The 22,548-nt window shown below is 41.7% G+C and overlaps 1 protein-coding gene across 3 annotated transcripts in view; it reads left to right on the top strand.

Annotated features, from left to right (window-relative positions):
• The first annotated feature begins 1,084 nt into the window (after nucleotides 1-1,084).
• gria4a (glutamate receptor, ionotropic, AMPA 4a) overlaps nucleotides 1,085-22,548 on the top strand; it is a 64,969-nt gene continuing 43,505 nt past the window's right edge. For 2 of the 3 annotated variants that reach the window (XM_053507192.1, XM_053507193.1), the window contains exons 1-3: nucleotides 1,088-1,169; nucleotides 2,204-2,362; nucleotides 22,135-22,374. In XM_053507192.1, the coding sequence (XP_053363167.1) occupies nucleotides 1,088-1,169; nucleotides 2,204-2,362; nucleotides 22,135-22,374 (481 nt within the window). Of the gene's footprint in view, nucleotides 1,170-2,203; nucleotides 2,363-22,134; nucleotides 22,375-22,548 lie in introns of all 3 variants that reach the window. The other variant, XM_053507191.1, reaches the window with a different exon arrangement.

The following is a 22,548-nucleotide window of genomic DNA, read 5'->3' on the forward strand; positions in this document are numbered from 1 at the left end:
AAATGTTCGAAACCATTCAGCAACTTGTGCATGATGACCCATGATCCACAACATTGGTGTCATTGTCAGTGTCTTATATGGGACAGTCCAGGCAATCCTCACGTGTGATCTGAACATGCGCCATGTTGCGGCAAAGTTCGTCCCCCAGTGGCAGAAGGAACATCGCATTAAAGGTTGCCAAGAACTTCATCAGCGTGCTGTGGATGACCGTCCTCCAGGTCAAGGATCATTACTGGGTGCACGGGTTCGACCCTGAGACGAAGCACCAGTCTTTACAACGGAAGAACCCATCATCTCTCCGACCGAAAAAAGCCAAGGCAGGTTTTTTTCAACATTCGTGGCATTGTGCATCAAGAATTGGTCATCAGGGGCCAAACCATCAATAGCGAACTCTACTGCCAAGTTTGAAGGCGCCTGAGGGAGGACATGCGGCTGTACGACCGGATCACGGAACTTTTTGATACGTCCACAGAATGACGACTTTTGTTTAAATGTCTCAGATTTTTGATATCGGTTAACAAATGGCTAATAGCTGCTTTAAGGTCACATCCAGGTTATAAACACTGCCCACTCACATCATGGTTAGAAATAATGATCATTCCGAGAGTCAATGCTGAGTAAGCGCTGAGAAGGCATGAGGATTAACTTCCAAATGAATGCAAGCGCAAATCGAGTCAATTAAAGTGAAACTCCATGAAAGAAGGAACAGCTACTTCAAAAGAGAGAGAGAGAGAAAAGAAAAGGATGAGCGAGCAAGAGCGCGCGCATGTCTAATCCTCCTGTGCAACCTCTAGAGTACACGCGCCTTCACCATCTCTCTCCCTCTGTTCAGCGCTCGTGTCTCCGTGGACAGTGCGTGCGCGCGCGTTTCTCCAGGCATGCCTCGTTAAAACTCTTTATTCGTTCCCTTTCTTCAAATCCTTTCATCTATCCATTGGTTTCTTTTCTTTCTTTTCTTTTTTTTTTCTTTATTACAAACCCCGCCCCCCCTCTCTCTCTCTCTCTGTGTCTCTGTCTCTCCCTCTGTCTCTGCGTGTCTCCATGTGACGGGTTGCTCTGAGAGCTTTTCTATGTGAAGCTCTGCATGATGCGGATGCTCGAACCGGCGCTGCTCTTCGGGCTGTGGGCTTCGCTCGCGCACGGGGCTTTTCCCAGCAGCGTGCAGATTGGTGAGTCACACACACACACACACACGCACTCAGACACACACGTGCGCGCGTGTTTTAATTGTATTGCGCATAAGACCTCGAGCACAGAACCTGCTGTGTATCCTTCATTCTTTCATGTAGTTTGACTCTCTCTCTCTCTTTTTCTCTTTCTCATTTCATTCATCCTTTCATCAGTCTCTCCATCTCTTTAAGTCATCTCCATCATCCGTCCTCTATCTTCTTTCTTTCATCTCCCTCTCCTCCATCTCTACCTTTCACTCCTCTCTATCTCTCCATCTGTCTTCCCCTGTCTTCTTCTATCCATCCCTCTATTTCTCAACTCTCATCTGTCTCTTTTCCTCTTTCCCTCTCCATCCCCACTTCTTTCCTTCCCCTCATTTCACTCCCTCTTACTCTTTGCCTCTCTCTCTATCCTCTCATCTATCATTTCATCATCTTGTGTTTTCAAATCTATTTCCCTCATTTGTCCCTCTGTCTACAGTACCTGCCACTTCATTTCTTGCCCTTACTTCTCTCTGTGTCTCTTTCATTTCTCTACCATATCTCTCTTTCATGCTCGATCTTGTCTCATCTGTACCACCGTTTCCCTTCTTCTTTCCCTCCTTCTTTAATATGACTCTCTGTTTCTCCCCCACTCCTTCATCGCTTCCTCTCCAATTTCAATTCGGTCTCTCTCTTTCTTTCTCGCTCCTTCCCTCGGTCATGCTGCTGCTGGATCCAGATCAAACTTTGGCATATCGCAAAATCTGCAGCTTTAGATTCCATTGATTTTAGCTTGCGCGCACACACACATCTACACACACACACACACACACACACACACACGCACACACACACAAACCTCTCTGTTCAGCCGACTCATTCAGATGGAAAAAGAGAGCAAGGGTGATACAAATTACCATGTTAAGTACAGAACAACAGACACACACACACACACACACCATACTATATGCCAGATATGTAGAACAGAGTAAAATGTGCACAGTGATTATATTATACTGATGTTGTGTGTGTGTGTGTGTGTGTGTGTGCAGGCGGCCTGTTCATCAGGAACACGGATCAGGAGTATACTGCGTTCCGATTGGCCGTGTTCCTTCACAACACGAGCCCGAATGCCACAGAGGCTCCATTCAACCTCGTCCCGCACGTGGACAACATCGAGAGCGCCAATAGCTTCGCTGTCACCAACGCCTGTAAGTGACAGCTGTCAATTATCTAACATGACCTTCCAGCTGGGAGCAAAGTGGGGGCGGGGCATAAAGATAAGGGCTGGCTTTGGAAACTTGGACATGGGCGGTGAGCCTGTGAAGATGGTGATTAGGTTTAATATGGATGGTGGGTGCGGCCTATACAATCAGAGTTGTGATTTATAATAATGTGGGCGTGGCTAAAATGTCACGGGTGTGGCTTGTAAAGATGTGTGATATGTTTTTTTTTAAAGAGCTGTAAAGGTAAGGGGTGTGGTTTAAGGGGTGTGGTTTTTTTAAGATGCTTTAGAAGGTTAAAGGGCGTGGTTCGTGATAGTTGTGAGCTCCAAAGTGAAGTTGGAGAGGGGAGTGGTTTATGAAGGTCTGAGTTGCTTCACATGTTTCAAAAGGGGCGTGGCTTATATATATATATATATAATCCTATAGGACCTACTACCTGAGAGCAGAAAGATAAGGGCTGGCTTTGGAAACTTAAACATGGGCGGTGAGCCTGTGAAGATGGTGATTAGGTTTAATATAGATGGTGGGTGTGGCCTATACAATCATGGCTGTGATGAATAATGATGTGGGTGTGGTTTATAAACAACACAGGTGTTGATTGTAAAGAGGCGGGAGTTTAATTGGAAGACTTAAACAGATGAGAGGGAGTGGCTTAAGGCAATGGCAAGTATTTTATTTAAGAGCTGTAGAACTTGAGGGGCGTGGCTTGTTAAGGTAACAGGTGTGAGTTTCAAAGTGAAGTTAGAGAGGGGAGTGGTTTATGGTTAAGGTTTTAAGTATCTTTACATGTTTAAAAGGGGGTGGGGTTTATAAACATCCTGGGGCCTGCAACAGTATGTAATCCAAGGGGTGTGGCTTATAAAGGTGTAACATGGCTTATGGGAGTGTTTTAGAAAGAACGGGTTGTGGTTTGTAGGGTGAGTCTGACGGTGCATTCCAAAATATTATTTTTGAAATATATTCATATTTTATATTTGGACAGTTTATTTGGGAATGTATCAGGAATGATGGCTCACGTACAGTACGCAGATTTTACGTCCATAAATATACCCTTCTTTTCGTTTTTATTACTGAATGCATGGAAAAGGTCAGTCAGATTTATAGCGGAGGTTGCGCTGAAAATGACGAAACCGCGCTGGGTAATGAGTGTTATTTAATGTTAAAAAGGTTAGAAATGGAATGTAGAGTAAAGGTTAGATTATTTGTCACATACACAGCCATACAGTGCAATGCTTACACAATGACTGCCAGTGACCAGGAAAATAAAAATAAGAGTAAAGTTAAGTTCAATCAAATCCACAATCAAATAAAATTAAAGTTGCAAACAGAAATGAAAAATAATGAAATGAAAATGCTCACAAGAATAGTCCAGCAACTGAAGTGGCCGAAGTCCTGCACCACATGTTGTAGATTGTGTGAAGGTTAAGGTGCTCAGTGTGGATGATACTACCGTCTGTCCTGATTAGTGCTGTTCCCAAACCAGGTTGTGATGTTTCCTGCTAGGTTGTTGTGGTGCAGGAGTAAAAGTTAAGTTCCTATGCACCAAGTTTCTTGGTGGGCAGTTTTAAGGTGGTAGAGATGCTGCTGGGCCTTCTACAACATGGTGTTGATGTGTCTCCTCCAGGTAGGCCTGCTTGTTGTTGTCAGTGATCAGACCCACCACAAAAATCAGCAAAGGTGAAGTTTATAGTAGCCACGCAGTCATATGTGTGCAGTGAGTAGAGCAGGGGACTCAGGAGTCAACCCTGGGGGGCTCCAGTGCTGAGGGTGAGGGGGTCTGAGACAAACCTCCTGCCTGTGGTCTGTCAGTCCTCCAGCTTGTTGATGAGTATAGAGGGAATTATAGTTCTAAAAGCTAAACTGGTTAGCACCATCACCTTTCACCTCCAGAGTCCAGGTTCGATTCCCACCTCAGGGTCTGTATGCATGGAGTTTGCATGTTCTCCCCGTGCTTGGTGGGTCTCTTCCTGGTAATCTGTTTCCCTCCCACAGTCCAAAAACACGCAGATTAGGCTAACTGCCAAAACAACGGTTACCATTGGACTTCACAGTCCCTAGTTGGACTACAGAGGTTCTTAGATGGAGTGTCAGGTGGGTTTGTGTTTTGTGTAGGAGGTGTGAGATGGAATCATCTGTCAGACAATTCGGGTGGGTGTCTGTACCCTGTACTATAGTGGGTCCAAAGAGTCAGGTAGTGAGTTCCTGTTTGAGCCTTTGTTCATATTTTGGCCTGAGAAAAATAGGGGCATGGTCGGATTTCCCCAAACAGGGATGAGACATTGCATTGTCTTGTAGCTTTCTTTAAATAAGGTTTAGCAAAGGTTTAAGGTTCTTTCATCCTTGTTGGGGCAGGTGATGTATTGATGAAAGTCTGGCACTGCGAGGTTGAGTTTGGCACTGTTGATGTTCCCTGGCTCAATGAGCTTAGCTTCCCAGTGTTTTGCCTGGTGCTGGGTAAGAGCCTCATGTAAATAACCTAAAGCAGTGTCCGTGTCTGCGTGAGCTGAACTCACTGGCATCATCTTGTTACATTCGTGCAGTAAATAACATAAATAGAGTAGTCTACATTAGGTCTTAAGGCTGACTCTACTGTATATTCCCCGACTTACAAACAAGTAAAGTTAGATTAATTCGTAAGTTATACACCATTGACATAAATATACAATGTAAAGCATAAAAAAACACACACAAAAATACTGTAAATAAACTATTTTTACTTTTACAGTTACCTTAAAATGGTGTGTACAGTACAGTACCACTATACATAAACTACGTTTTTTTATTTTACTACTACTTCTGCAATCTACAAATGTGTATAAGTCGGGGACTTACTGTGAATTGACTTCAGTGTGTTTAATGAATAAAGTCATTTGTCCCCAACAATAAAGCTGATCTGTTTCATTCTAGAATAACTGTCTTTTAGCAATACACGCAACGTCTAGCAGCATTTTTATACTTATAAGTCCACCTGCTGAGTCTGAATCAGAGTTATATGACTTTGAATTTCTTTGCTATTTGATTGACTTTTATTCTGCACATAATTAAAAGAACCCAAAAAAAAAGAAAAGAAAAACTATAATGTGCCTTGAAACATGTGTGAGAGATGTAATCTCTATTATTTCATTTTTTATTTGCTATATTGAGTTATGGCATTAATAAAGCATTGCCAGAGTTTTTGCCCATTTGACATCAGTTTTTTTGCACATCTTCTGTCCGGTAAAGAAACGATGAGCATGGTTTGAAGGAGAAGCTGACCTTCATTCATCTGCTGCATTTACAGCTCACTCTGAGTGCTGTTAATGTATCATTATTCATATATATATTTTTTTAATTCCCTGCCAAAAGGATCATATTTTTCCCCTCTGCCCCCTGTGCAGAAAATAAATCGGTGCACTTTAAATGTACTATTCATTGATTACACACATGTATTTTTTATCGGTATGAAATGGTATTACTAAATAAATCTCTCTTCTTATTATTCTTAGTATAACATCTTAGTCCGGTTTGATGTGCACCCGTATTTAGTTCTCGTCGTGTATGCTTTAACTCAACTCTAGAAATTAACTTTTTTTTGTTTGTTTTCCTGAAGCTAGTTAGATCGTTCAGCTTGTCGTGTGTGTCTAAACTTTTACTGTGCTGCATAGAGAATTATGGGATTGGCTGCGCTGAGAAGGACACATGCAGTGCCGGGATCAAACGTGGCTCCGAGCTCAGAATGAGAAAGAGATCGAGGCAAGATTTCTATCAATCTGGATCAAAATAACTCAGAAATGCTGCGTATCTACGGAGCTGGCTTTCCGTTCGAGCACGGTGCAGGTTTAGTCTTTGCACGCACATGAGGTCGATACGAACAGCACTGGAGCTCTGTCTATCTGCTTTTCAGGACTGTGTATCAGCAAAATAATACATCTCATCCAAAAAAAAACACCTAAATTACAGTATCTTCTCAGGTGAAACTAATCCAGCTCAAATAGGGCTTAATGCCAGAGAGCGTGTAAAGCCGCGATTGCTTTCTTTCTTTCTTAATAGGTTAATGGGGGAATTGTGTGGGCATCATATGCTGGTATGAATAATTGGTAACTCCACAGTGCTTACGATTACGGCATTGTATGGGAATCATCGCTTCATCCAGGGGCGCTGCTAGAGAGTCCCTTAAAAATTTAATATACTCATCCCTTAACACTCTTCAGATGCCATTGCATTTTTTAAGCCATCCGTCACTCCTTATCCCCCCCTTCTTTTAAAGCACTTCTGCACCTGTCATCAAATATTGATGGTGTTGTCCAGTGATCATGAGGGCAGACGTGATGTTTGTAGCAGGAACTCTAACCTTAACTAATCATGAGATAAAATCATGACAGTTAGAAAAATTCTGTATATTTTCTGAATCTATGATCTATTACGAGGAATTAGAGGCACTGCCAAAATCCAACTAGAGATATGTTCTGAACGGCTACGATGTTTAAGCATGCTCGTCATTCCTCAATGCACGTCTGAGATCATGATGGACTTTTTCATTGTCTTGTGATCTCAGGATCTTGGTTGAAGATCAAATTTTAGAATTGTGGACAAATTTGTTAGATTGGAAAAACCTGTGCAGTCGTTCGTTGACGTTGCGATGAAGTTTTCAGGGAGGAGATTGATGAGAGCTTTGTTGGACGAAGCCTCCAGTGTCAGGACTTTCTAACACCCAGAGATAAAGCGGTAAAGATTATTTCGGATGAAAGAGTTGTGGTTTTTCATTAGTTTCTCTTCAGTAGCAGTCTGCTGCAGTATTCCTTGCAGAAACATAGTATAAATATATGCAAAAGTCTTGACCCCCCCCCCCCATTTCTCTTCATGTGCCTAAAGATAGATTTTAAAAACAACCTCAGCAGCAACCTCATTTCCCCTCTCGTCTGTTCCAACCACTCAGCATTCAGCATCGCCAATATACTAATCACCGGCCTGATCATCTCTCATCATCTGCATACCGTATGTGGAATATATATATATATATATATATATATATATATATATATATAAACGCGATATTTGCGTTTTTAAAATAATGAATAATTCAGCTTTTATATGAAAATTGAAAAGATTCACAAGTTAAGGTTAGAGTCAAGGTTTAAATACCACATCAGATTGACTGTGTGTACATGTGTGTGTGTGTGCATGTGTGTGTGTGTGTGTTAAAAAGAGAGAGAGAGCGAGAGAGAGAGAGAGAGCTTCTTCCTGGACTGTGGAGAGGGGGAGGAAGCGAGAGTCAATCTCACATTACCCTCTCAGCTTGAGTGTGTGTGTGTGTGTGTGTGTGTGTGTGTGTGTGTGTGTGTGTGTGTGCGCGTATGTGTGTGCGCTGGTTAATAGTTTCTCAGATCTTCCTGGGGCTGCAGATGAGGAGGAGAAGGTGAAGATATTTTTCCCTCCATTTGCGCTTTTATTCTGAGCGAACAGAATCGATCTGAAAATGAGCAAGAGAGAAAAAGAGAGAGAGAAAGAGAGAGAGAGAGATGACCAGAGAAATAAAGATATACAAAAACATCAATGGACAAATAGAGAAAGAAACATGAGAAAGATGGTGATAGTCAAAGAGAGAGAGAAAGAGAGAGAGAGAGTTTTCTTTGTGTAATTCTGCCTTTGAGGAGAAAAACAGTGAGAGAAAGAAAAATCTATTGAGAGAATGAGAGTGAGACAGAGTAATGAGAGCAGCAGAAAGATATAGTGTGTATGTGTGTGTGTGTGAGAGAAAGAGAGAAAGAGAGAGAGAGAGAGAGAGAGAGATTGAATTGGCCCAGAGTGACCTTCAGTCTGCTTAAAAGATGGCAAGCTGCTGTCTGTTTCATACACACACACACACACACGCACACATTTCTAAAATCTGCCGTTTGTCCTCTTCTCTCCTCGGGTTGACACTAGTGAATAGAAATAGAGGACAGACAGAGGGGAAGACAGACAGATAATAAGACAGACAGCTGGAGTAAAAGAAACGAGACTGATACGCTGACGGACTGATATCCTCATTTTACCCGACGTCTACAGTTTCCCATGATTCCCAGATGCAGCTGCTTTCACAAGACTTTCAATTTAAGTGCAGTTTTTTTAGTCAAGACCTTCTGCCTAGAGCACTGCATATACAGTGGAACCTTGGATTACGAGCATAATTCATTCCGGAAGCGGGCTCGTATTTCAAAACGAATTTTCCCATAAGAAATAATGGGAACTCAAATTGTTCATTCCATAGCCCCAAAAAAATAAATAAATAAAAATAATTAATACAAAATATAAAGTAAAAATAAAAAAATTAACCAGCACTTTAAAAAAAGTAAAAATAAATCAAATAAGTGTTTCTGTTTGTGTGTGCGGGCGCTGTGTGTGTGTGTGTTTGAATCTAAAGTAAGCTAACCCCTCCCCCTTCTCGTCTTACACAGTTACCCCTCCTCCACTCTTTTCACACACATGCTCGCACACAACAGAATCACTGTTTCATCGAAAAAATAAACAAGAAATCTCTCCAATGACACTCAATTGAGAGACACAAAATATATGTTTTACACACACACACACGTGGTCACAGTGTTATAGTAAACAGTACACACGTGCACGGATGTTGATTATACCAGTTAGACAAGAGAAAAACCGTTGGCTCAGTTGTGATCACGTGACGTTCGGCGTCAAAACAAGAAGCGCATGCGTGATACATGATTCTCGGTACTCGTAAACCAAGACTTGCTCGTTTTCCAAATCAAAAATTTATTAAAAATCTTTGCTCATCCTGTGGAACACTCGTAAACCGTGTTACTCGCAATCTGAGGTTTCACTGTATTTAATTATTAAATCTTAACTCTAAAAATAAGTAAGAAAAAAAAATGTTTGTTTGTGAGCGTCAAGCATTTGTTTTATTGGATTATTATGTAAATATGTTGAGGTGAGTGGTACAACATTGCAGATCTGTTATGTCTAGAAAGTATCCAATATTTCCTGTTCTAAGAGCATCACGTCTTTGTGTAAAATAAAGCTTTGGTGTTTTGGTGGCTGATTAATCGGTTCACACTACGAGGTGTCTGACTACACTGACGTGTGAACCCTGTCAGCACTGCTTGTGTGATGTGTGTACATCTGTCTCAGTGTGTGTGTGTGTGTGTGTGTGTGTGTGTGTGTGTGTGTGTCACTACGACAGTTTAAATCAGCATTACACACAGTGTCTTTTCCCATGGGTAACCTGGCACAATTGATGACTGCAATAAACATTTACTATTTCATGCTGTCAGAGATGGACAGTAGGACGCAAGCGTGGTATGAAACATATCTGAACCTCAGGCAGGCGAGGGTCAGGTGATCAACAATCAACATGAACTGGTTAGGGCTAAATCACAAAGGAAAGAGAAACAGAAGGAGATCAAAACTGTAAAATTCATAGCAATATTAGAGGCTTGGGAATGAAAGCTGAGACATGCTGAGGCAAGACATAAGTAAGACATTCTGAGGAAAAAGACAATAAGGACATGAGGAGGAAAAGAGACAGGTAAGACACGCTGAGGTAAGACATAAGTAAGACATTCTAAGGGAAAAGACGGGTAGGAATGCTGAGGAAAAAGACAGGTAAGAGACAGGAAAGAACCACTGATAGAAGAGACAGGTATAACACACTGAGCAAAGAGACAGGTTAGACCCACTGATGAAGGAGACAGGTAAGACGCTGAAATAGAGACAGATACGACACCTTGAGGGAAGAGACAGATAAGACATGCTGAGGGAAGAGACAGGTTAGGCCCAGTGAGGTAAGGGACAGGTAGGACATGCAAAAGAAAGAGACAGGTAAGACCCTCTGATAAAATAGACACGTAAGACATGCTAAAATAGAGACAGTTAGGACATGCTGAGGTAAGAGACAGGTACGACATGCTGAGGTAAGAGACAGGTACGACATGCTGAGGGAAGAGACAGGTTAGACCCACTCATGAAGGAGACAGGTAAGACATGCTGAAATAGAGACAGGTACGACACGTTGAGGGAAGAAACAGATAAGAAATGTTGAGGGAAGAGACAGGTTAGACCCAGTGAGGTAAGGGACAGGTAAGACATGCTGAAATAGAGACAGTTAAGACATGCTGAGGCAAGAGACAGGTACGACACACTGAGGTAAGAGACAGATAAGACATGATAAGGTAAGAGACAGATAAGACATGCTAAGGTAAGAGACAGGTATAACATGCTGACGGAGGAGACAGGTTAGATCCACTGATGAAGGAGACAGGTTAGACGGTGAAATAGAGACAAGGACGACACGTTGAGGAAAGAGACAAATAAGACATGCTAAAGTAAGAGACTGGTACGACACACTGAGGTAAGAGACAGGTTAGACCCAATGAGGTACTGTAAGAGACAGGTAAGACCCACTGATGGAGGAGTCAGGTAAAACATGCATGAGAAGAGACAGGTAAGTCATGCCAAATGAAGAGACAGGAAAGACAAGCTAATTAAAGGATGACAGGATGTGTAGTCTGATCCCCAATCTCGCAGAGATCTAACACAACAAACCCCCTGTTCCTCCCTACACCCTGGAGAAGATCCTTTCAGGAGTACTGCCCTACCTCAGCCTACCCTTAGACCGTGGACCAGGTTAGTTCTTTACAGAGAGTTAAACTCATCCATTGGCTGTGACTCAGCACCTCTCCTTAGATCTTAAAGGAACCCTTGTAGCGGTGGGTTCCTGGTGCAAATCATCACCTGGTTAATACGTCTGGATTTTTTTCCCGAAAATCTTTTAGCTGCTTTGCTCTACAAGTTGGTCTCTTGGATCCCATGCCTGCTCACGCCCAAGAACCAGCTGTAAACAGTCAGTGAATCCATGGCTGTTGGTGATCCATGGAAACACTGGAAGCAGGTACCCTACTGGAATGGGTTAAACTTCAGGTAGACGTGTATGACGTACGTATGTATGGCGTCTGCAGATCATGTTGTCTAGAGAGACAGAACTCACATTTGTTTTAACATTTGTTATTTGCCCATCATACACATATGTTCACACACACACAAAATGCTGATCAAACTCAAGATGCACATTTCTCAGAAGGTCCAAGCACCTCATCTGGGTGAATACTGGTGTGTGTGTGTGTGTGTGTGTGTGTCAGCAAGTGTGTGTACAAGGTTTCCTAGGCGACACATTAATGAGCACTTTGCCTGAACAGAAATAGTCGGGTGATTCATCTGACCGAGGAGAGGAGTGTCACGTCCACACACTTCTACACTTCTACACACACACACACACACACACACACATGCACATGGACACACACTCAGACAAAAACACAAAGATAAGATGTTTCGTAGGGTCATCTGTAATATAATCATTTATTTACCAACCCTGTGTGTTTGTGTGTGTGTGTGTGTGTGTGTGAGAGTGAGTGTATTAGAATCTACGATATTAAATTGATCTGGAAAGAATCTCGAAACGATCTGCACAGTAGGGTGCTGTAATAAATGTAGCCTTGCCTCTGTGACCAGACAGGCGTAGAATAAAGTGTGGATTTAAGGCTGGGCTTCTCGGAGTCGAGTCTGTGATGTACAGCCAGAACTGTTCTTCCTTTTCTCATTAGGTTTTTAATAACTTTAGATTTTATCTCACAAATTCTCAGGTCTTTGGGAAATTCCAAGACCACTCCCACGCTTTGCCATTCCTCAATTATTCATTTTTATTCATTACTCGAACCTGTAGCCATTTTCTATCCTTTCTTTAGCTTCACCACATCATTGCCAAGTGTTGTTTGTGCTACTCACACCTTGTTTTATCTCTGTTTAATTGCCTTCATTTTGAGCCTTGATCATTTTCACTGGCTACTACAGACATTAGGGTTGACCTTTAGCTTGTTGTGCTGACTGTTTTTTTTTTTTTTTTGCATGCTGATTTTTACCGTTTATCACTTTCCTTTTTTTTAACCTTGTTATATAAGTGCATCGAAAGGTCACTTTAGATTTGTGTAAAATTAATTAAATCCAAAGCTTTATAACTATGAGTAGTTCTCGGCCGTATTTATTGATGAAATGTAACAGACTGCAAAGCGAATTCTAAAAGGTCAGACTTCCAAGACTCGATTTCCTGGGATCTGTGGTTTTAAAGGCGGCAGCCATAACACTGCTGAGTTTCTACCTGTGGATGGATGGTAACCAGCGTTGTTCGTTCTATGATCCTTTACTGTTGTACAGGAGATTAAGGCTGGATACACATTGGTAAATATCACAAATGTCATTGAATCCATTTGGCTAAAAATGTTCTGTAGTATTAATAAAAAAAGATTTTTATAGAATTTCTATTAAAAAAAAACAACAAATTGACTTCCTGTAGAACTTTCAGGTTTTAAGAGCTTTCAGTAGATAATTACTGCAGTGATTAATATGTTTCAGCCGAAACAAGTTATTTAACCTTAACTATCTTAAACAACCATGTCATGTTCTATGAATATTAAAGATATAAAGATGGTACTTTGTTTCAGGAGGGTCAGATTATTGTCTTGCTTTGAGAAAAGAAAACACCTAAGGAGATTGCTGAAACAACTAAAATTGGGTTAAGAACTGTTATGAACGTTATTAAAACCTGGAAGGACAGTGCTGAACCATCATCCTTGAGGAATAAATGTAGTCGAACAAACATTCTGAATGAGTGTGATGGGAGATCACTTAAAGGTCTAGTGAAATAATAAAAAAATTCAAAAAACAACAGCAGAACCCACAGTGATGTTTAATAGCGAAAATAAGAGCATTTCCACACACTCAATGTAAAGACAACTTAAGGGACTGGGACTAAACAGCTGTGTAACCTTAAGAAAACCACTTATCGGTGAGGCTCATTGGAAAAAGGTTTCGATTTGCTAGGGAGCATAAAGAATGGACTGTGGAACAAAGGAAAAAGGAGTGATGGGCACATCAGGGAAGGGAAAAAGGCACATGAAGTGAAGCACCCATCATGCCAAGTGGATACTTAAAGGCCCGTGCAGGCAGTGTTATGATTTGGGGTTGCTTCTGTTGGTCAGGTCTCGGCTCAGCAACGTTATGTGTCCAGTTTTTTCTTAACTGAATGCAAAGAACATTACAAGATGCCAGGATTCATCAGTCTCACATCCAGGTTCGAGTCCAGACCTTAACCCCATTGAGAATCTTTGGAACTTTAGATGTAATGGGTGACTTTGAATCTTGAATCAAAACTTCTACAAAGTCACATTGTAGGTCTAAGAATCTAAAGAATAGATCTATAGACAGTTCTATAGAGTCTCATTGGAGGTTTATAGAGTTCTATAGAACTAGAAATAAAAAATCATAGGGCACACATCTTGAAGCAGAAGTACTGTAGTACTTAAGAGTGTAAAAGTCCTGTTGGAGGTCTATGGAATTTTTTAGAACTAGTAAAAATCCTACAGAATATGCACCTTAAAAAAAACTTAATTGCAGACTTATATAATTAACTAGGTGCGGTAGAAACTAGGACTAGTAAAAAGTTTAAAGAACATGCATCTTGAAGCTGGTGGCAAGGTGTCTTAGTGTTTAGCACTGTCGCCTCGCCCCTCCAGGGTCCGGGTTCAATTACCACCATGGGTCTGTGTGCATGGAGTTTGCATGTTCTCCTCGTGCTTGGTGGGTTTCCTCCGGGTACTCTGGTTTTCTCCCACAGTCCAAAAACATGAAGATTAGGCTAATTGGCGGTACCAGATTGTCCATAGTGTGTAAGTGTGAGTGTGTCCTGCGATGGACTGGCACCCCGTCCAGGGTGTACCCCACCTCGTGCCCCTGGGATAGGCTCCAGACCCGCCGTGACCCTGTATACAGGATAAAGCGATATGGACAATGAGTGAGTGCGTGATACACCTTGAATCAAGCATTGTATAGAGTCCCACAGCAGGTCTATAGATCTTTACAGGACTAGCGGAATCTCATGAAACATGCATCTAAAAGAAAAAGCTTTATATTTTTCTGTAGAACGAGTTAAAATCCTATAGAACATGTATTTCTAAGCAAAAGTTCTACATTGAAGGTCTATAGACTAGTACGAATTCTATAAACCATGCATGTGAAAGCAAAAGTTCAATAGAGAAATCCGACAAAACACTTTTAGCAGTACAGTGTTCCAAAAGACAAAAGAAAAGAAATTTTCTCCATCCTCAACTCCACCAGTATAATAACATCCAGGGCACATAAGCGTGAAAACAGAGGCATTCAGCTAGAAAGTGAGATACTAACTGGTGAGATCATGATAGCTGTCTCCTTACTTCTGGGTAATCATCAACACACTACCGCGGGACATGAGCGATGGAGTACTGTTACTCCCGGACAGTGTTATTGGAGGGGTGGTGTTTTCGCGGCCCCTGAGTCAAGTGACCCGAAAGAAAGGCTCGATCCATCCGGAGCGTGTGAGTCTGAACATACAGACTGTATCAATAGCCGGGAGTCCAAGAGAGCTAAATTGACCGTGGTCTGTGGGAGGGCTGGCAGAGCCTCACTCCCCTGTCAATCACAGCAACGCTCGTCAAGCGCAGGCGGCGGTGGTGAGCTCATCCATGTGGACGGGGGCAGATAGTGCTTTCCTCTGCATGTGTTATTCTGAATTAATCAGAGGTGAACGGTGCTGTGTTAATCCCAGAGAACCTTCAATCTGTGCAATCCTGACGCCTTTCGATTTTTGCCGGTGGAAATTTAATGACAGTCCGGTTTCTTGTGTAAACTCCACTGCGAACGATTAAGGAATAAATGCATCCATATTGAGTTTGATAAATAAGGTACTTCATTATCTCCATGTACAGTGCAGTTAGTTGCTGATCTAAGTCGATGCTACTGAGCATGCTCCGTGGCGGCCATGGTAACACTGAAAGGTTGCCATGGTTTGTGTGACTAGCTGTTATGATAGACAAACACACACACAGAACCTTTGACTTTGGTTCTCTAAGTTGAAAAATGACACACACACACACACACACACACACACACACACATATATATAAACACACATATTGGTTTTTAACCACATTAATCCTCCAATAGAGGGAAATCCCTAATCAGACAGAGTGTGTGTGTGTGTGTGTGTGTGTGTGTGTGTGTGTGTCTGTGTGTCTGTGTGTGTGTGTGTGTAAGCAAATCTCTCTCTAGCTAGAAAATGAGAATTCAGAATAAGGACAAATACAAATATCCTCACACAGTAATGGTGGATTCTCTCTCTCTCTCTCGCTTTCATTTTATAACACTTTATTAGTGTGAGTCATACAATTTTGACAAGAAATGCCTTGTGAGTGTAATAGATATATTGTGTATACCTATGTATGGAGGAGTTAAATATAAGTGGTGCTCAAGTCAAAGCGGGACTTTTGATTGTACAAAATAACAGAAGACAGTCATAAGAGTTAAAAAACACTTTTATTTCTCTAAACAATCCCCGGCTACACTAATGCACTTATCCCTAATGCAGTGTCTCTAGTGCTTGGACACCATCAAGGTAGAAAGTTTTCTCAGTACGCCGGAGCCATGATCGAACTTCCTGTCCTATTCACGTCTGAAACGCTGGCCTCCCAGGAACTCCTTTATATGTAGAAACAGCTTGGAGCGAGGTCAAGACTGTACAGGCAATATCTCCAAGCCGAGCTCCTGCAGTGGTGTTGTTGTTGTGCTGGTGAATGATTGTGTGTACAGTTCCACAGACAGATGCATCTCTTCTTTATTGCAAGTTGGCGACAAGTTATCAGTCGTTTTTCAAAGATCAGGCATTCCACTCCTTCACGAGAACGACTGCAGCGGGCTCCGAGCCACCTCGGCTGGGATCGTCATTTACGGCCTTCTTTAAAAAGTTCACACCATTGAAATATTTTACTGCGGATAAGAGTCTCATCACCGTACTTTTCTTGAAGTCTTCGGTAAATGTCAATCGCTTTTACGCCTTCATTCACCAGAAATGTCATTAGAAGTCCCGGTTTGACTTGAATGCTCCTTGTGAAATAGCGTTAGAGAACCAATGAAGAGGGGGAAACAGAATAGAGAAATGGTTTTTATCAGAGCTTATTGGAATGATTCGTCTCCTCTCTGACTCCTCCTTGCAGTTTATAAGAGAAACAAAGAAAAAAATGCAAAAAATACCATTATTATTATTCATATTATTCATATTATTCATATTATTATTATTGTTACCTTGGTGTATTATCTGTTTTTCCCACCGTCTTTATGTCTTGACTCGCAGCAGGGGTGTAAACCTTTCTGTCGGGATTTCAGCCCCGATGCAGATTACTGCAGTAGCGAATCTCTTATTGCAAAAACAATATGTCACAGAAGGAAATATTTTTTTTTAAATGCGTGGGAGGTGTTTTATTCATTAAAAAACCCTTACAAGCCTGATGCAGTGCAGTATAAGCAACGTGGAGATGCCTTTCACAGCAGATGATGCATGATCCTTTGAAACAGAAGCACCTGCACCACAGCTGGCCTGTAACTTCTGCTTGATAAGTAAAATCAACTCTCCGGTTCTGTTCCTTGGTATTTAAGCAACGTAACAGCCACAGTATTAAAACCATGTCATAGAGCGGCGGTTTAGCTTGTTCCATTTTAACTTGGAATAAAATTATGGATACTCATAGGCTACTGCATTGGAAGTGTGGATAAAGAAAGATACAACTTCTGTAACATTTCATGAATATAACATTTTGTTCTGCCACATATTTATCATTTTAATTTCTTTTCATTGACATGGAAAGCATCTGGACATTTATCTATTACTGTACGTAAACAAAATTTTGTTGCAGTCCTTAAACCACCTTACCGTTCAGTCTATTTGCTCAGCAAAGTTTGCTATAAACATGTAATTTGTTCATGCCATTTAAACGTATAAGCATTGCTAATGAATGGGTTTTTACCCGTATTGTTACCGTATTGCTAGAGTAGCTCTGGTGCAAACAGATGCCTATAAACAGGCACATCCTTTGGCTCCAGGTTTTGTTAGAAGGCACATTTAATCAAACAGAAAGTCCAAGATCCTGAAATGTAGCATTTAAAAATTTGTAATTAAAAAAAAACATTTTACTGTGAAAAAGCCTTGAGCCTTCCTCATTTCTTCATATTTTGCTTCCATAGAGCCAGACTTTCTTGCATTTTTAATGTCGTCTTCAGGGAATAGTTCACCAGGCTTCCTTAAGGACTTATTTGTCTCTCATTTTTAGTCCAGTCCTTGTACCTGAGCAGTTTCTGCAGAATGTGTTGTGACCTATGAATCATTTAAGCATTAAAAAAATCTAATTTGAGGCACGAACCACTGAGAAATGTGCAGGTGCAGATGATGACAGATGATCAGGCCGGTGATTAGTATACTCCTGTACTGGATGCCGAGTCGTTGGAACAGACGAGACGGGAAATGAGGCCGCTGCTGAGGTTGTTTCATGAACAACCAGTTTTATAATTGTATCTTTAGGCACTTTGCAGCCTTTCACAATTAAGCAATCTTTTAAATTAAGGAATGAAGAATTGAGGGGTCAAGACTTTTGCACTGGACCGTACATATCCCAAATGTTAAACAATAAATGTGTTATTGTGCAAAACAATGGGAAAAATACGGCACAACTGCAGCTCTGCTTAAAGGAGGCTATGCATTGATCAGACTAGGAGCCCAAGAAGGAATTGAAGAAATCTGTACCTTAGAATGGAAAAGTTGGATATCCAAAACTCAACACACTCAACATAGTTGAACTTCGGGCGAAACTCACCACTGAAAACTCCACTCGTGTAGTGAAGCATGGGGCTGAGAGCATCATGTTGTTAGGATGGTTCATAGATCAATAGTGTAATTAATAATTAAATGTCTTCTGCACCGCCACTAGTGGGATTCTTAATAATGCAAAAAGAAGAGATACAGGTAAACAGATGGACACACAGGTGAAAAAAACAGTCTAGGTATGGATGTACAGTGAGGTCAAAAAGTATTTGATCACCCTGTGGTTTTGCAAGTTCTCTTACTTAGAAATTATAGAGGGGTCTAAAATTTTCAGCATCGGTGCATTTCCACTGTGAGAGACAGAATCTAAAAAGAAAAATCCGGAAATCACATTGTATGATTTTTAACAATTTATTTGTGAATTACTGTGTCTAATAAGTATTTGATTACTTGCTTATCAGCCAGATTTCTGACCCTCAGAGACCTGTTATTTTGCTTTTAAATTAGTAGCACCTGTTTGAGGTCGTTAGCTGTCATAAAGACACCTGTGCACCCCACAATCAGCCAAAGTCTAAGTATATACATGGGGTATCAATGATGCTAAGAATGGTGAAGAATCAGCCCAGAACTACACGGGAGGAGCTGGTCAATGCCGTGAAGAGAGCTGAGACCATCGTTTCCAAGGCTACTATCAGTAATACACTAAGACGTCATGGTTTAAAATCTTGCATCACACAGAAGGTTCCCCTGCTTAACTCAGCCCATGTCCAGGCCCGTCTGAAGTTTGCCAGGGACCATCAGGATGATCCAGAGGAGTCATGGGAGAAAGTTCTGTGGTCAGATGAGACCAAAGTAGAACCTTTTGGTTTTAACTCCATTCGCCGTGTTTGGAGGAAGAAGAATGAATCATCCCAATAATACCATACCTACAGTGAAGCATGGGGCTGGAAGCATCATGCTCTGGGGGTATTTTTCTGCTCAGGGGACAGGACGACTGCACTGTATTAAGGAGAGGATGAACGGTGCTATGTATTGTGACATATTGGGCAAAAACCTCCTTCCCTCAGTCACAGCATTAAAGATGGGTCGTGGCTGGGTCTCCAACATGACAATGACCCAAAGCACACAGCCAGGAAAACCAAGGAGTGCTCCGTATGAAGCATATGGACTATTTAAAAGATTTGATTTAAATTTGATTTCCGGATTTTTCTTTTTAGATTCTGTCTCTCACCATGGAAATACACCTATGTTAAAAATTTTAAGTTAGAGAACTAATTTGCAAAATCACAGGGTGATCAAATACTTATTGACCTCACTGTAACTGTAGACTACATAGTGACCAGCATGGGTTGCATTGTAGTGACATGTGAGTTACACCATAATAGCATTAGTACCTCAATTATTAAACAGGCACATACCTGTAGTGCAAGAAAAGATCCAGTTCTGGATATTGATTGGTCAAATAAAGTTACAAATCACAGATTTGTCCTGACCAGATGTTGACCATCTAATTGATGACAAATGCCAACTGCACTCAGGGAAAAGACATGTTAGACACACAAGGAAGTGACACGTAAGACCTATTGATGGAAGAGACAGGTAAGACATGCTGAGGGAAGAGACAGGTAAGACTTGCTAAGGGAAGAGACATGTTGGACACACTCAGGGAAGAGACAGGTAAGACACATTGATTGCTGAGGGAGGAGACAGGTACGACATGCTGGGTACGAGACAGGTAAGACACGCTGAGGGAAGAGACAGGTAAGACATACTGAGAGAAGAGACATATTAGACACACTCAGGGAACAGACAGGTAAGACCCATTGATTGCCGAGGGAAGAGACAGGTAGGACATTCTGAGGTATGAGACAGGTAGGACATTCTGAGGTATGAGACAGGTAAGACATGCTGAGGGATGAAACAGGTAAGTCATGCCGAAGGGAGAGGCATGTTAGACACACTCAGGGAAGAGACAGGTAAGACCCATTGGTTGCAGAGGAAAGAAACAGGCAGGACATTTTAAGGTAAGGGACAGGTAAGTCATGCCGAGGGAAGAGACAGGTAAGACATGACATGCTGAGGTAAGAGACAGGTAAGACACTCTGATTGAAAAGACATCTTAAACACAATCAAGAAAGAGACAGGTAAGACCCATCGATGGAGGAGACAGGTGAGTTATGCCGATCGAAGAAATACAAAAGTCATTCCGAGGGAAGAGACAGGTAAGACACGCTGAGTGAAGAGACAGGTATATAAGACACTCTGTAGGAAGTGACATGTGAAAAACCCCTTGGACCTAACCTTTCGATCAGTCCCACACCCTAACCACCGAGCTACCCCTGCTAATACCCCCTGATACTTTCCGAACAGAAAGATCTTGTTTTATATGGAATAAGTACTGTAGAGTTCAATTTGATGCAAGGGGCAAGGGGTGCATACTGATGGTGTATCTGTAATGTAGAACATTTGTGTTGTATACCAGAAAGATTAGGAGAGCGGAAAGAGTGCATGAGAAATCTGTGTGCACCACGGAGACCTCCGGAGAAAAGGAAGTCTGTTTTCCATTAGCTAACTTTATTTGTTTGCTTGTGTCACAAGTCGCTGCTGCTGGCGGTAAACACTTTGTCCCACCGGCACAAGAATCTTCAATCACCATCACAGCTCTGCCCTGTGATTTAATATTTGCGCTACCCGTTGCCGTTATTCCGTCACTTTCTCTTACACTGTATACAGTACACCTGTACCATGTACCTGAACTCCTAGGGTTGATCGAGGTCAAAGCGTGTGTATAATCTCAGGCAGATGATGTCATTTGCACGTTAGGTAAAACCATTTTTAGAGTGAGAACTCACACACATATACTCACGCACACACGTTGCTTAAGGCGGTGTTATAAAAGTTTGTCACCTTCCGCTCCTTGCAGGAAGAAACAGTGTTAACCGTGTTAAGACGGAACAGAAAGGCAGACAGGAGAAGAGAGAAATGAAGCGAGAACGACCGAGTGTGTGTGTGTGAGAGAGGAAGATTTATACTCAGGTGCATTTGACATGGTCCCCAGTCGCTTACCGTCCCTCGTCTGTTGTCCCCATATGACCACAGCAGAACATCAGATGCTAGATATTAACTGTGTCTCAACATTCCAGTGATATAAGAGTGTACATGGTTCTCTAGCAGGGTAAGTACAGAGCAATCAGTTTTCCTCATCATATATTACTGCAGCTTTGGGGACTTATCCTGACCTGGAGTTCCTCGAACATCCACGACACATGATTGTAATTATAGTTTCGAGCAGGGAAAAAAAAAGCTCTTCTGAACAGATTACTAGCGCGGGCGAGGTGTTTAAGTAAAGAATAAAGCACTTAAGAGAGGATGCTCTGTTATAGAAAACTAATTGACCACTGGGTGATGTAAGTGATGCGGCATGAATAGGGGTAAAGCAGAGTTCCTGTTACCATGGCAACGCTGAATATGTTTTTATAATGGTTCTTTTTTATCACCGTCTGTTTTTCTGATGCGAAGTTCAAAACTGTTCATGTTAAGCGAAAGGGCTAAAAGTTTGTAGCGATGTGTGGGTTTAATTAACATTTTGCTGGTCATGATTCGTTGGTTTATTGATTCGTTGGGTCCGTTTTCGGATAGGAATCGATTCACACATTTCAAAGTGTTTAGATTCACTTACAAACATTAAATGTCTAAAACTGGCAAATTCCATCTTTGACAAATACTTGTGTTTCGCTAGAGTGTTCCTTCTTCTTCTTTATAAGTGTGGTCGGTGCATTACCGCCACCTGCTGGACTGGAGTGTGGAGCAGAAACTTAGCGAGGAAGAAATATTATTGCTTTGAAATTCAAACCAATGTTTAGTAGATACAATTTTTAACCTGTTAGAAATATAGCTTCTTGAGACAAGTCAGATAATAATTATGAATGCTGTTGAATCAACTTGACTTAAAAATCAGAAAACATACTACGAATCATGGTGTAACATTTATTCCATGCAATTCTGCCCATTGCCTCTAAAGGTGCCAATAGTTCTGAAAATGTCAGCATGTCTTCTCATATTGTTCTCTTTCTCTCTCTCTCTCTCTCTCTCTCTGCAGTCTGTTCTCAGTACTCGAGGGGTGTGTTTGCGATATTGGGTGTGTACGACAAGCGCTCTGTCCACACTCTCTCGTCGTTCTGCGCGTCCCTGCACATCTCACTCGTCTCCCCGAGCTTTCCAGCAGAAGGAGACACTCAGTTCCTGATTCAGCTCCGCCCTTCCATACGCGGCGCCTTGCTGAGCGTCATCGACCACTACGAATGGACTCGATTCGTCTTCCTGTATGGCACGGACCGAGGTGACACACAAACACACACACACACACACATATGCAAAGTACATTAATAATATTAACATCCAGTTATCAGTGTACTGTATGTCCAAGGCGTGTGTGATGTGAGATGTTGCAGAAAGGATTTTACAGTACAGTAAAAAAAAAATCTATGCCACGAATGACATCTATTGGGTCGTT

Source organism: Clarias gariepinus, chromosome 11 (genome assembly GCF_024256425.1).
Source record: "Clarias gariepinus isolate MV-2021 ecotype Netherlands chromosome 11, CGAR_prim_01v2, whole genome shotgun sequence".
NCBI lineage: Eukaryota > Metazoa > Chordata > Actinopteri > Siluriformes > Clariidae > Clarias > Clarias gariepinus.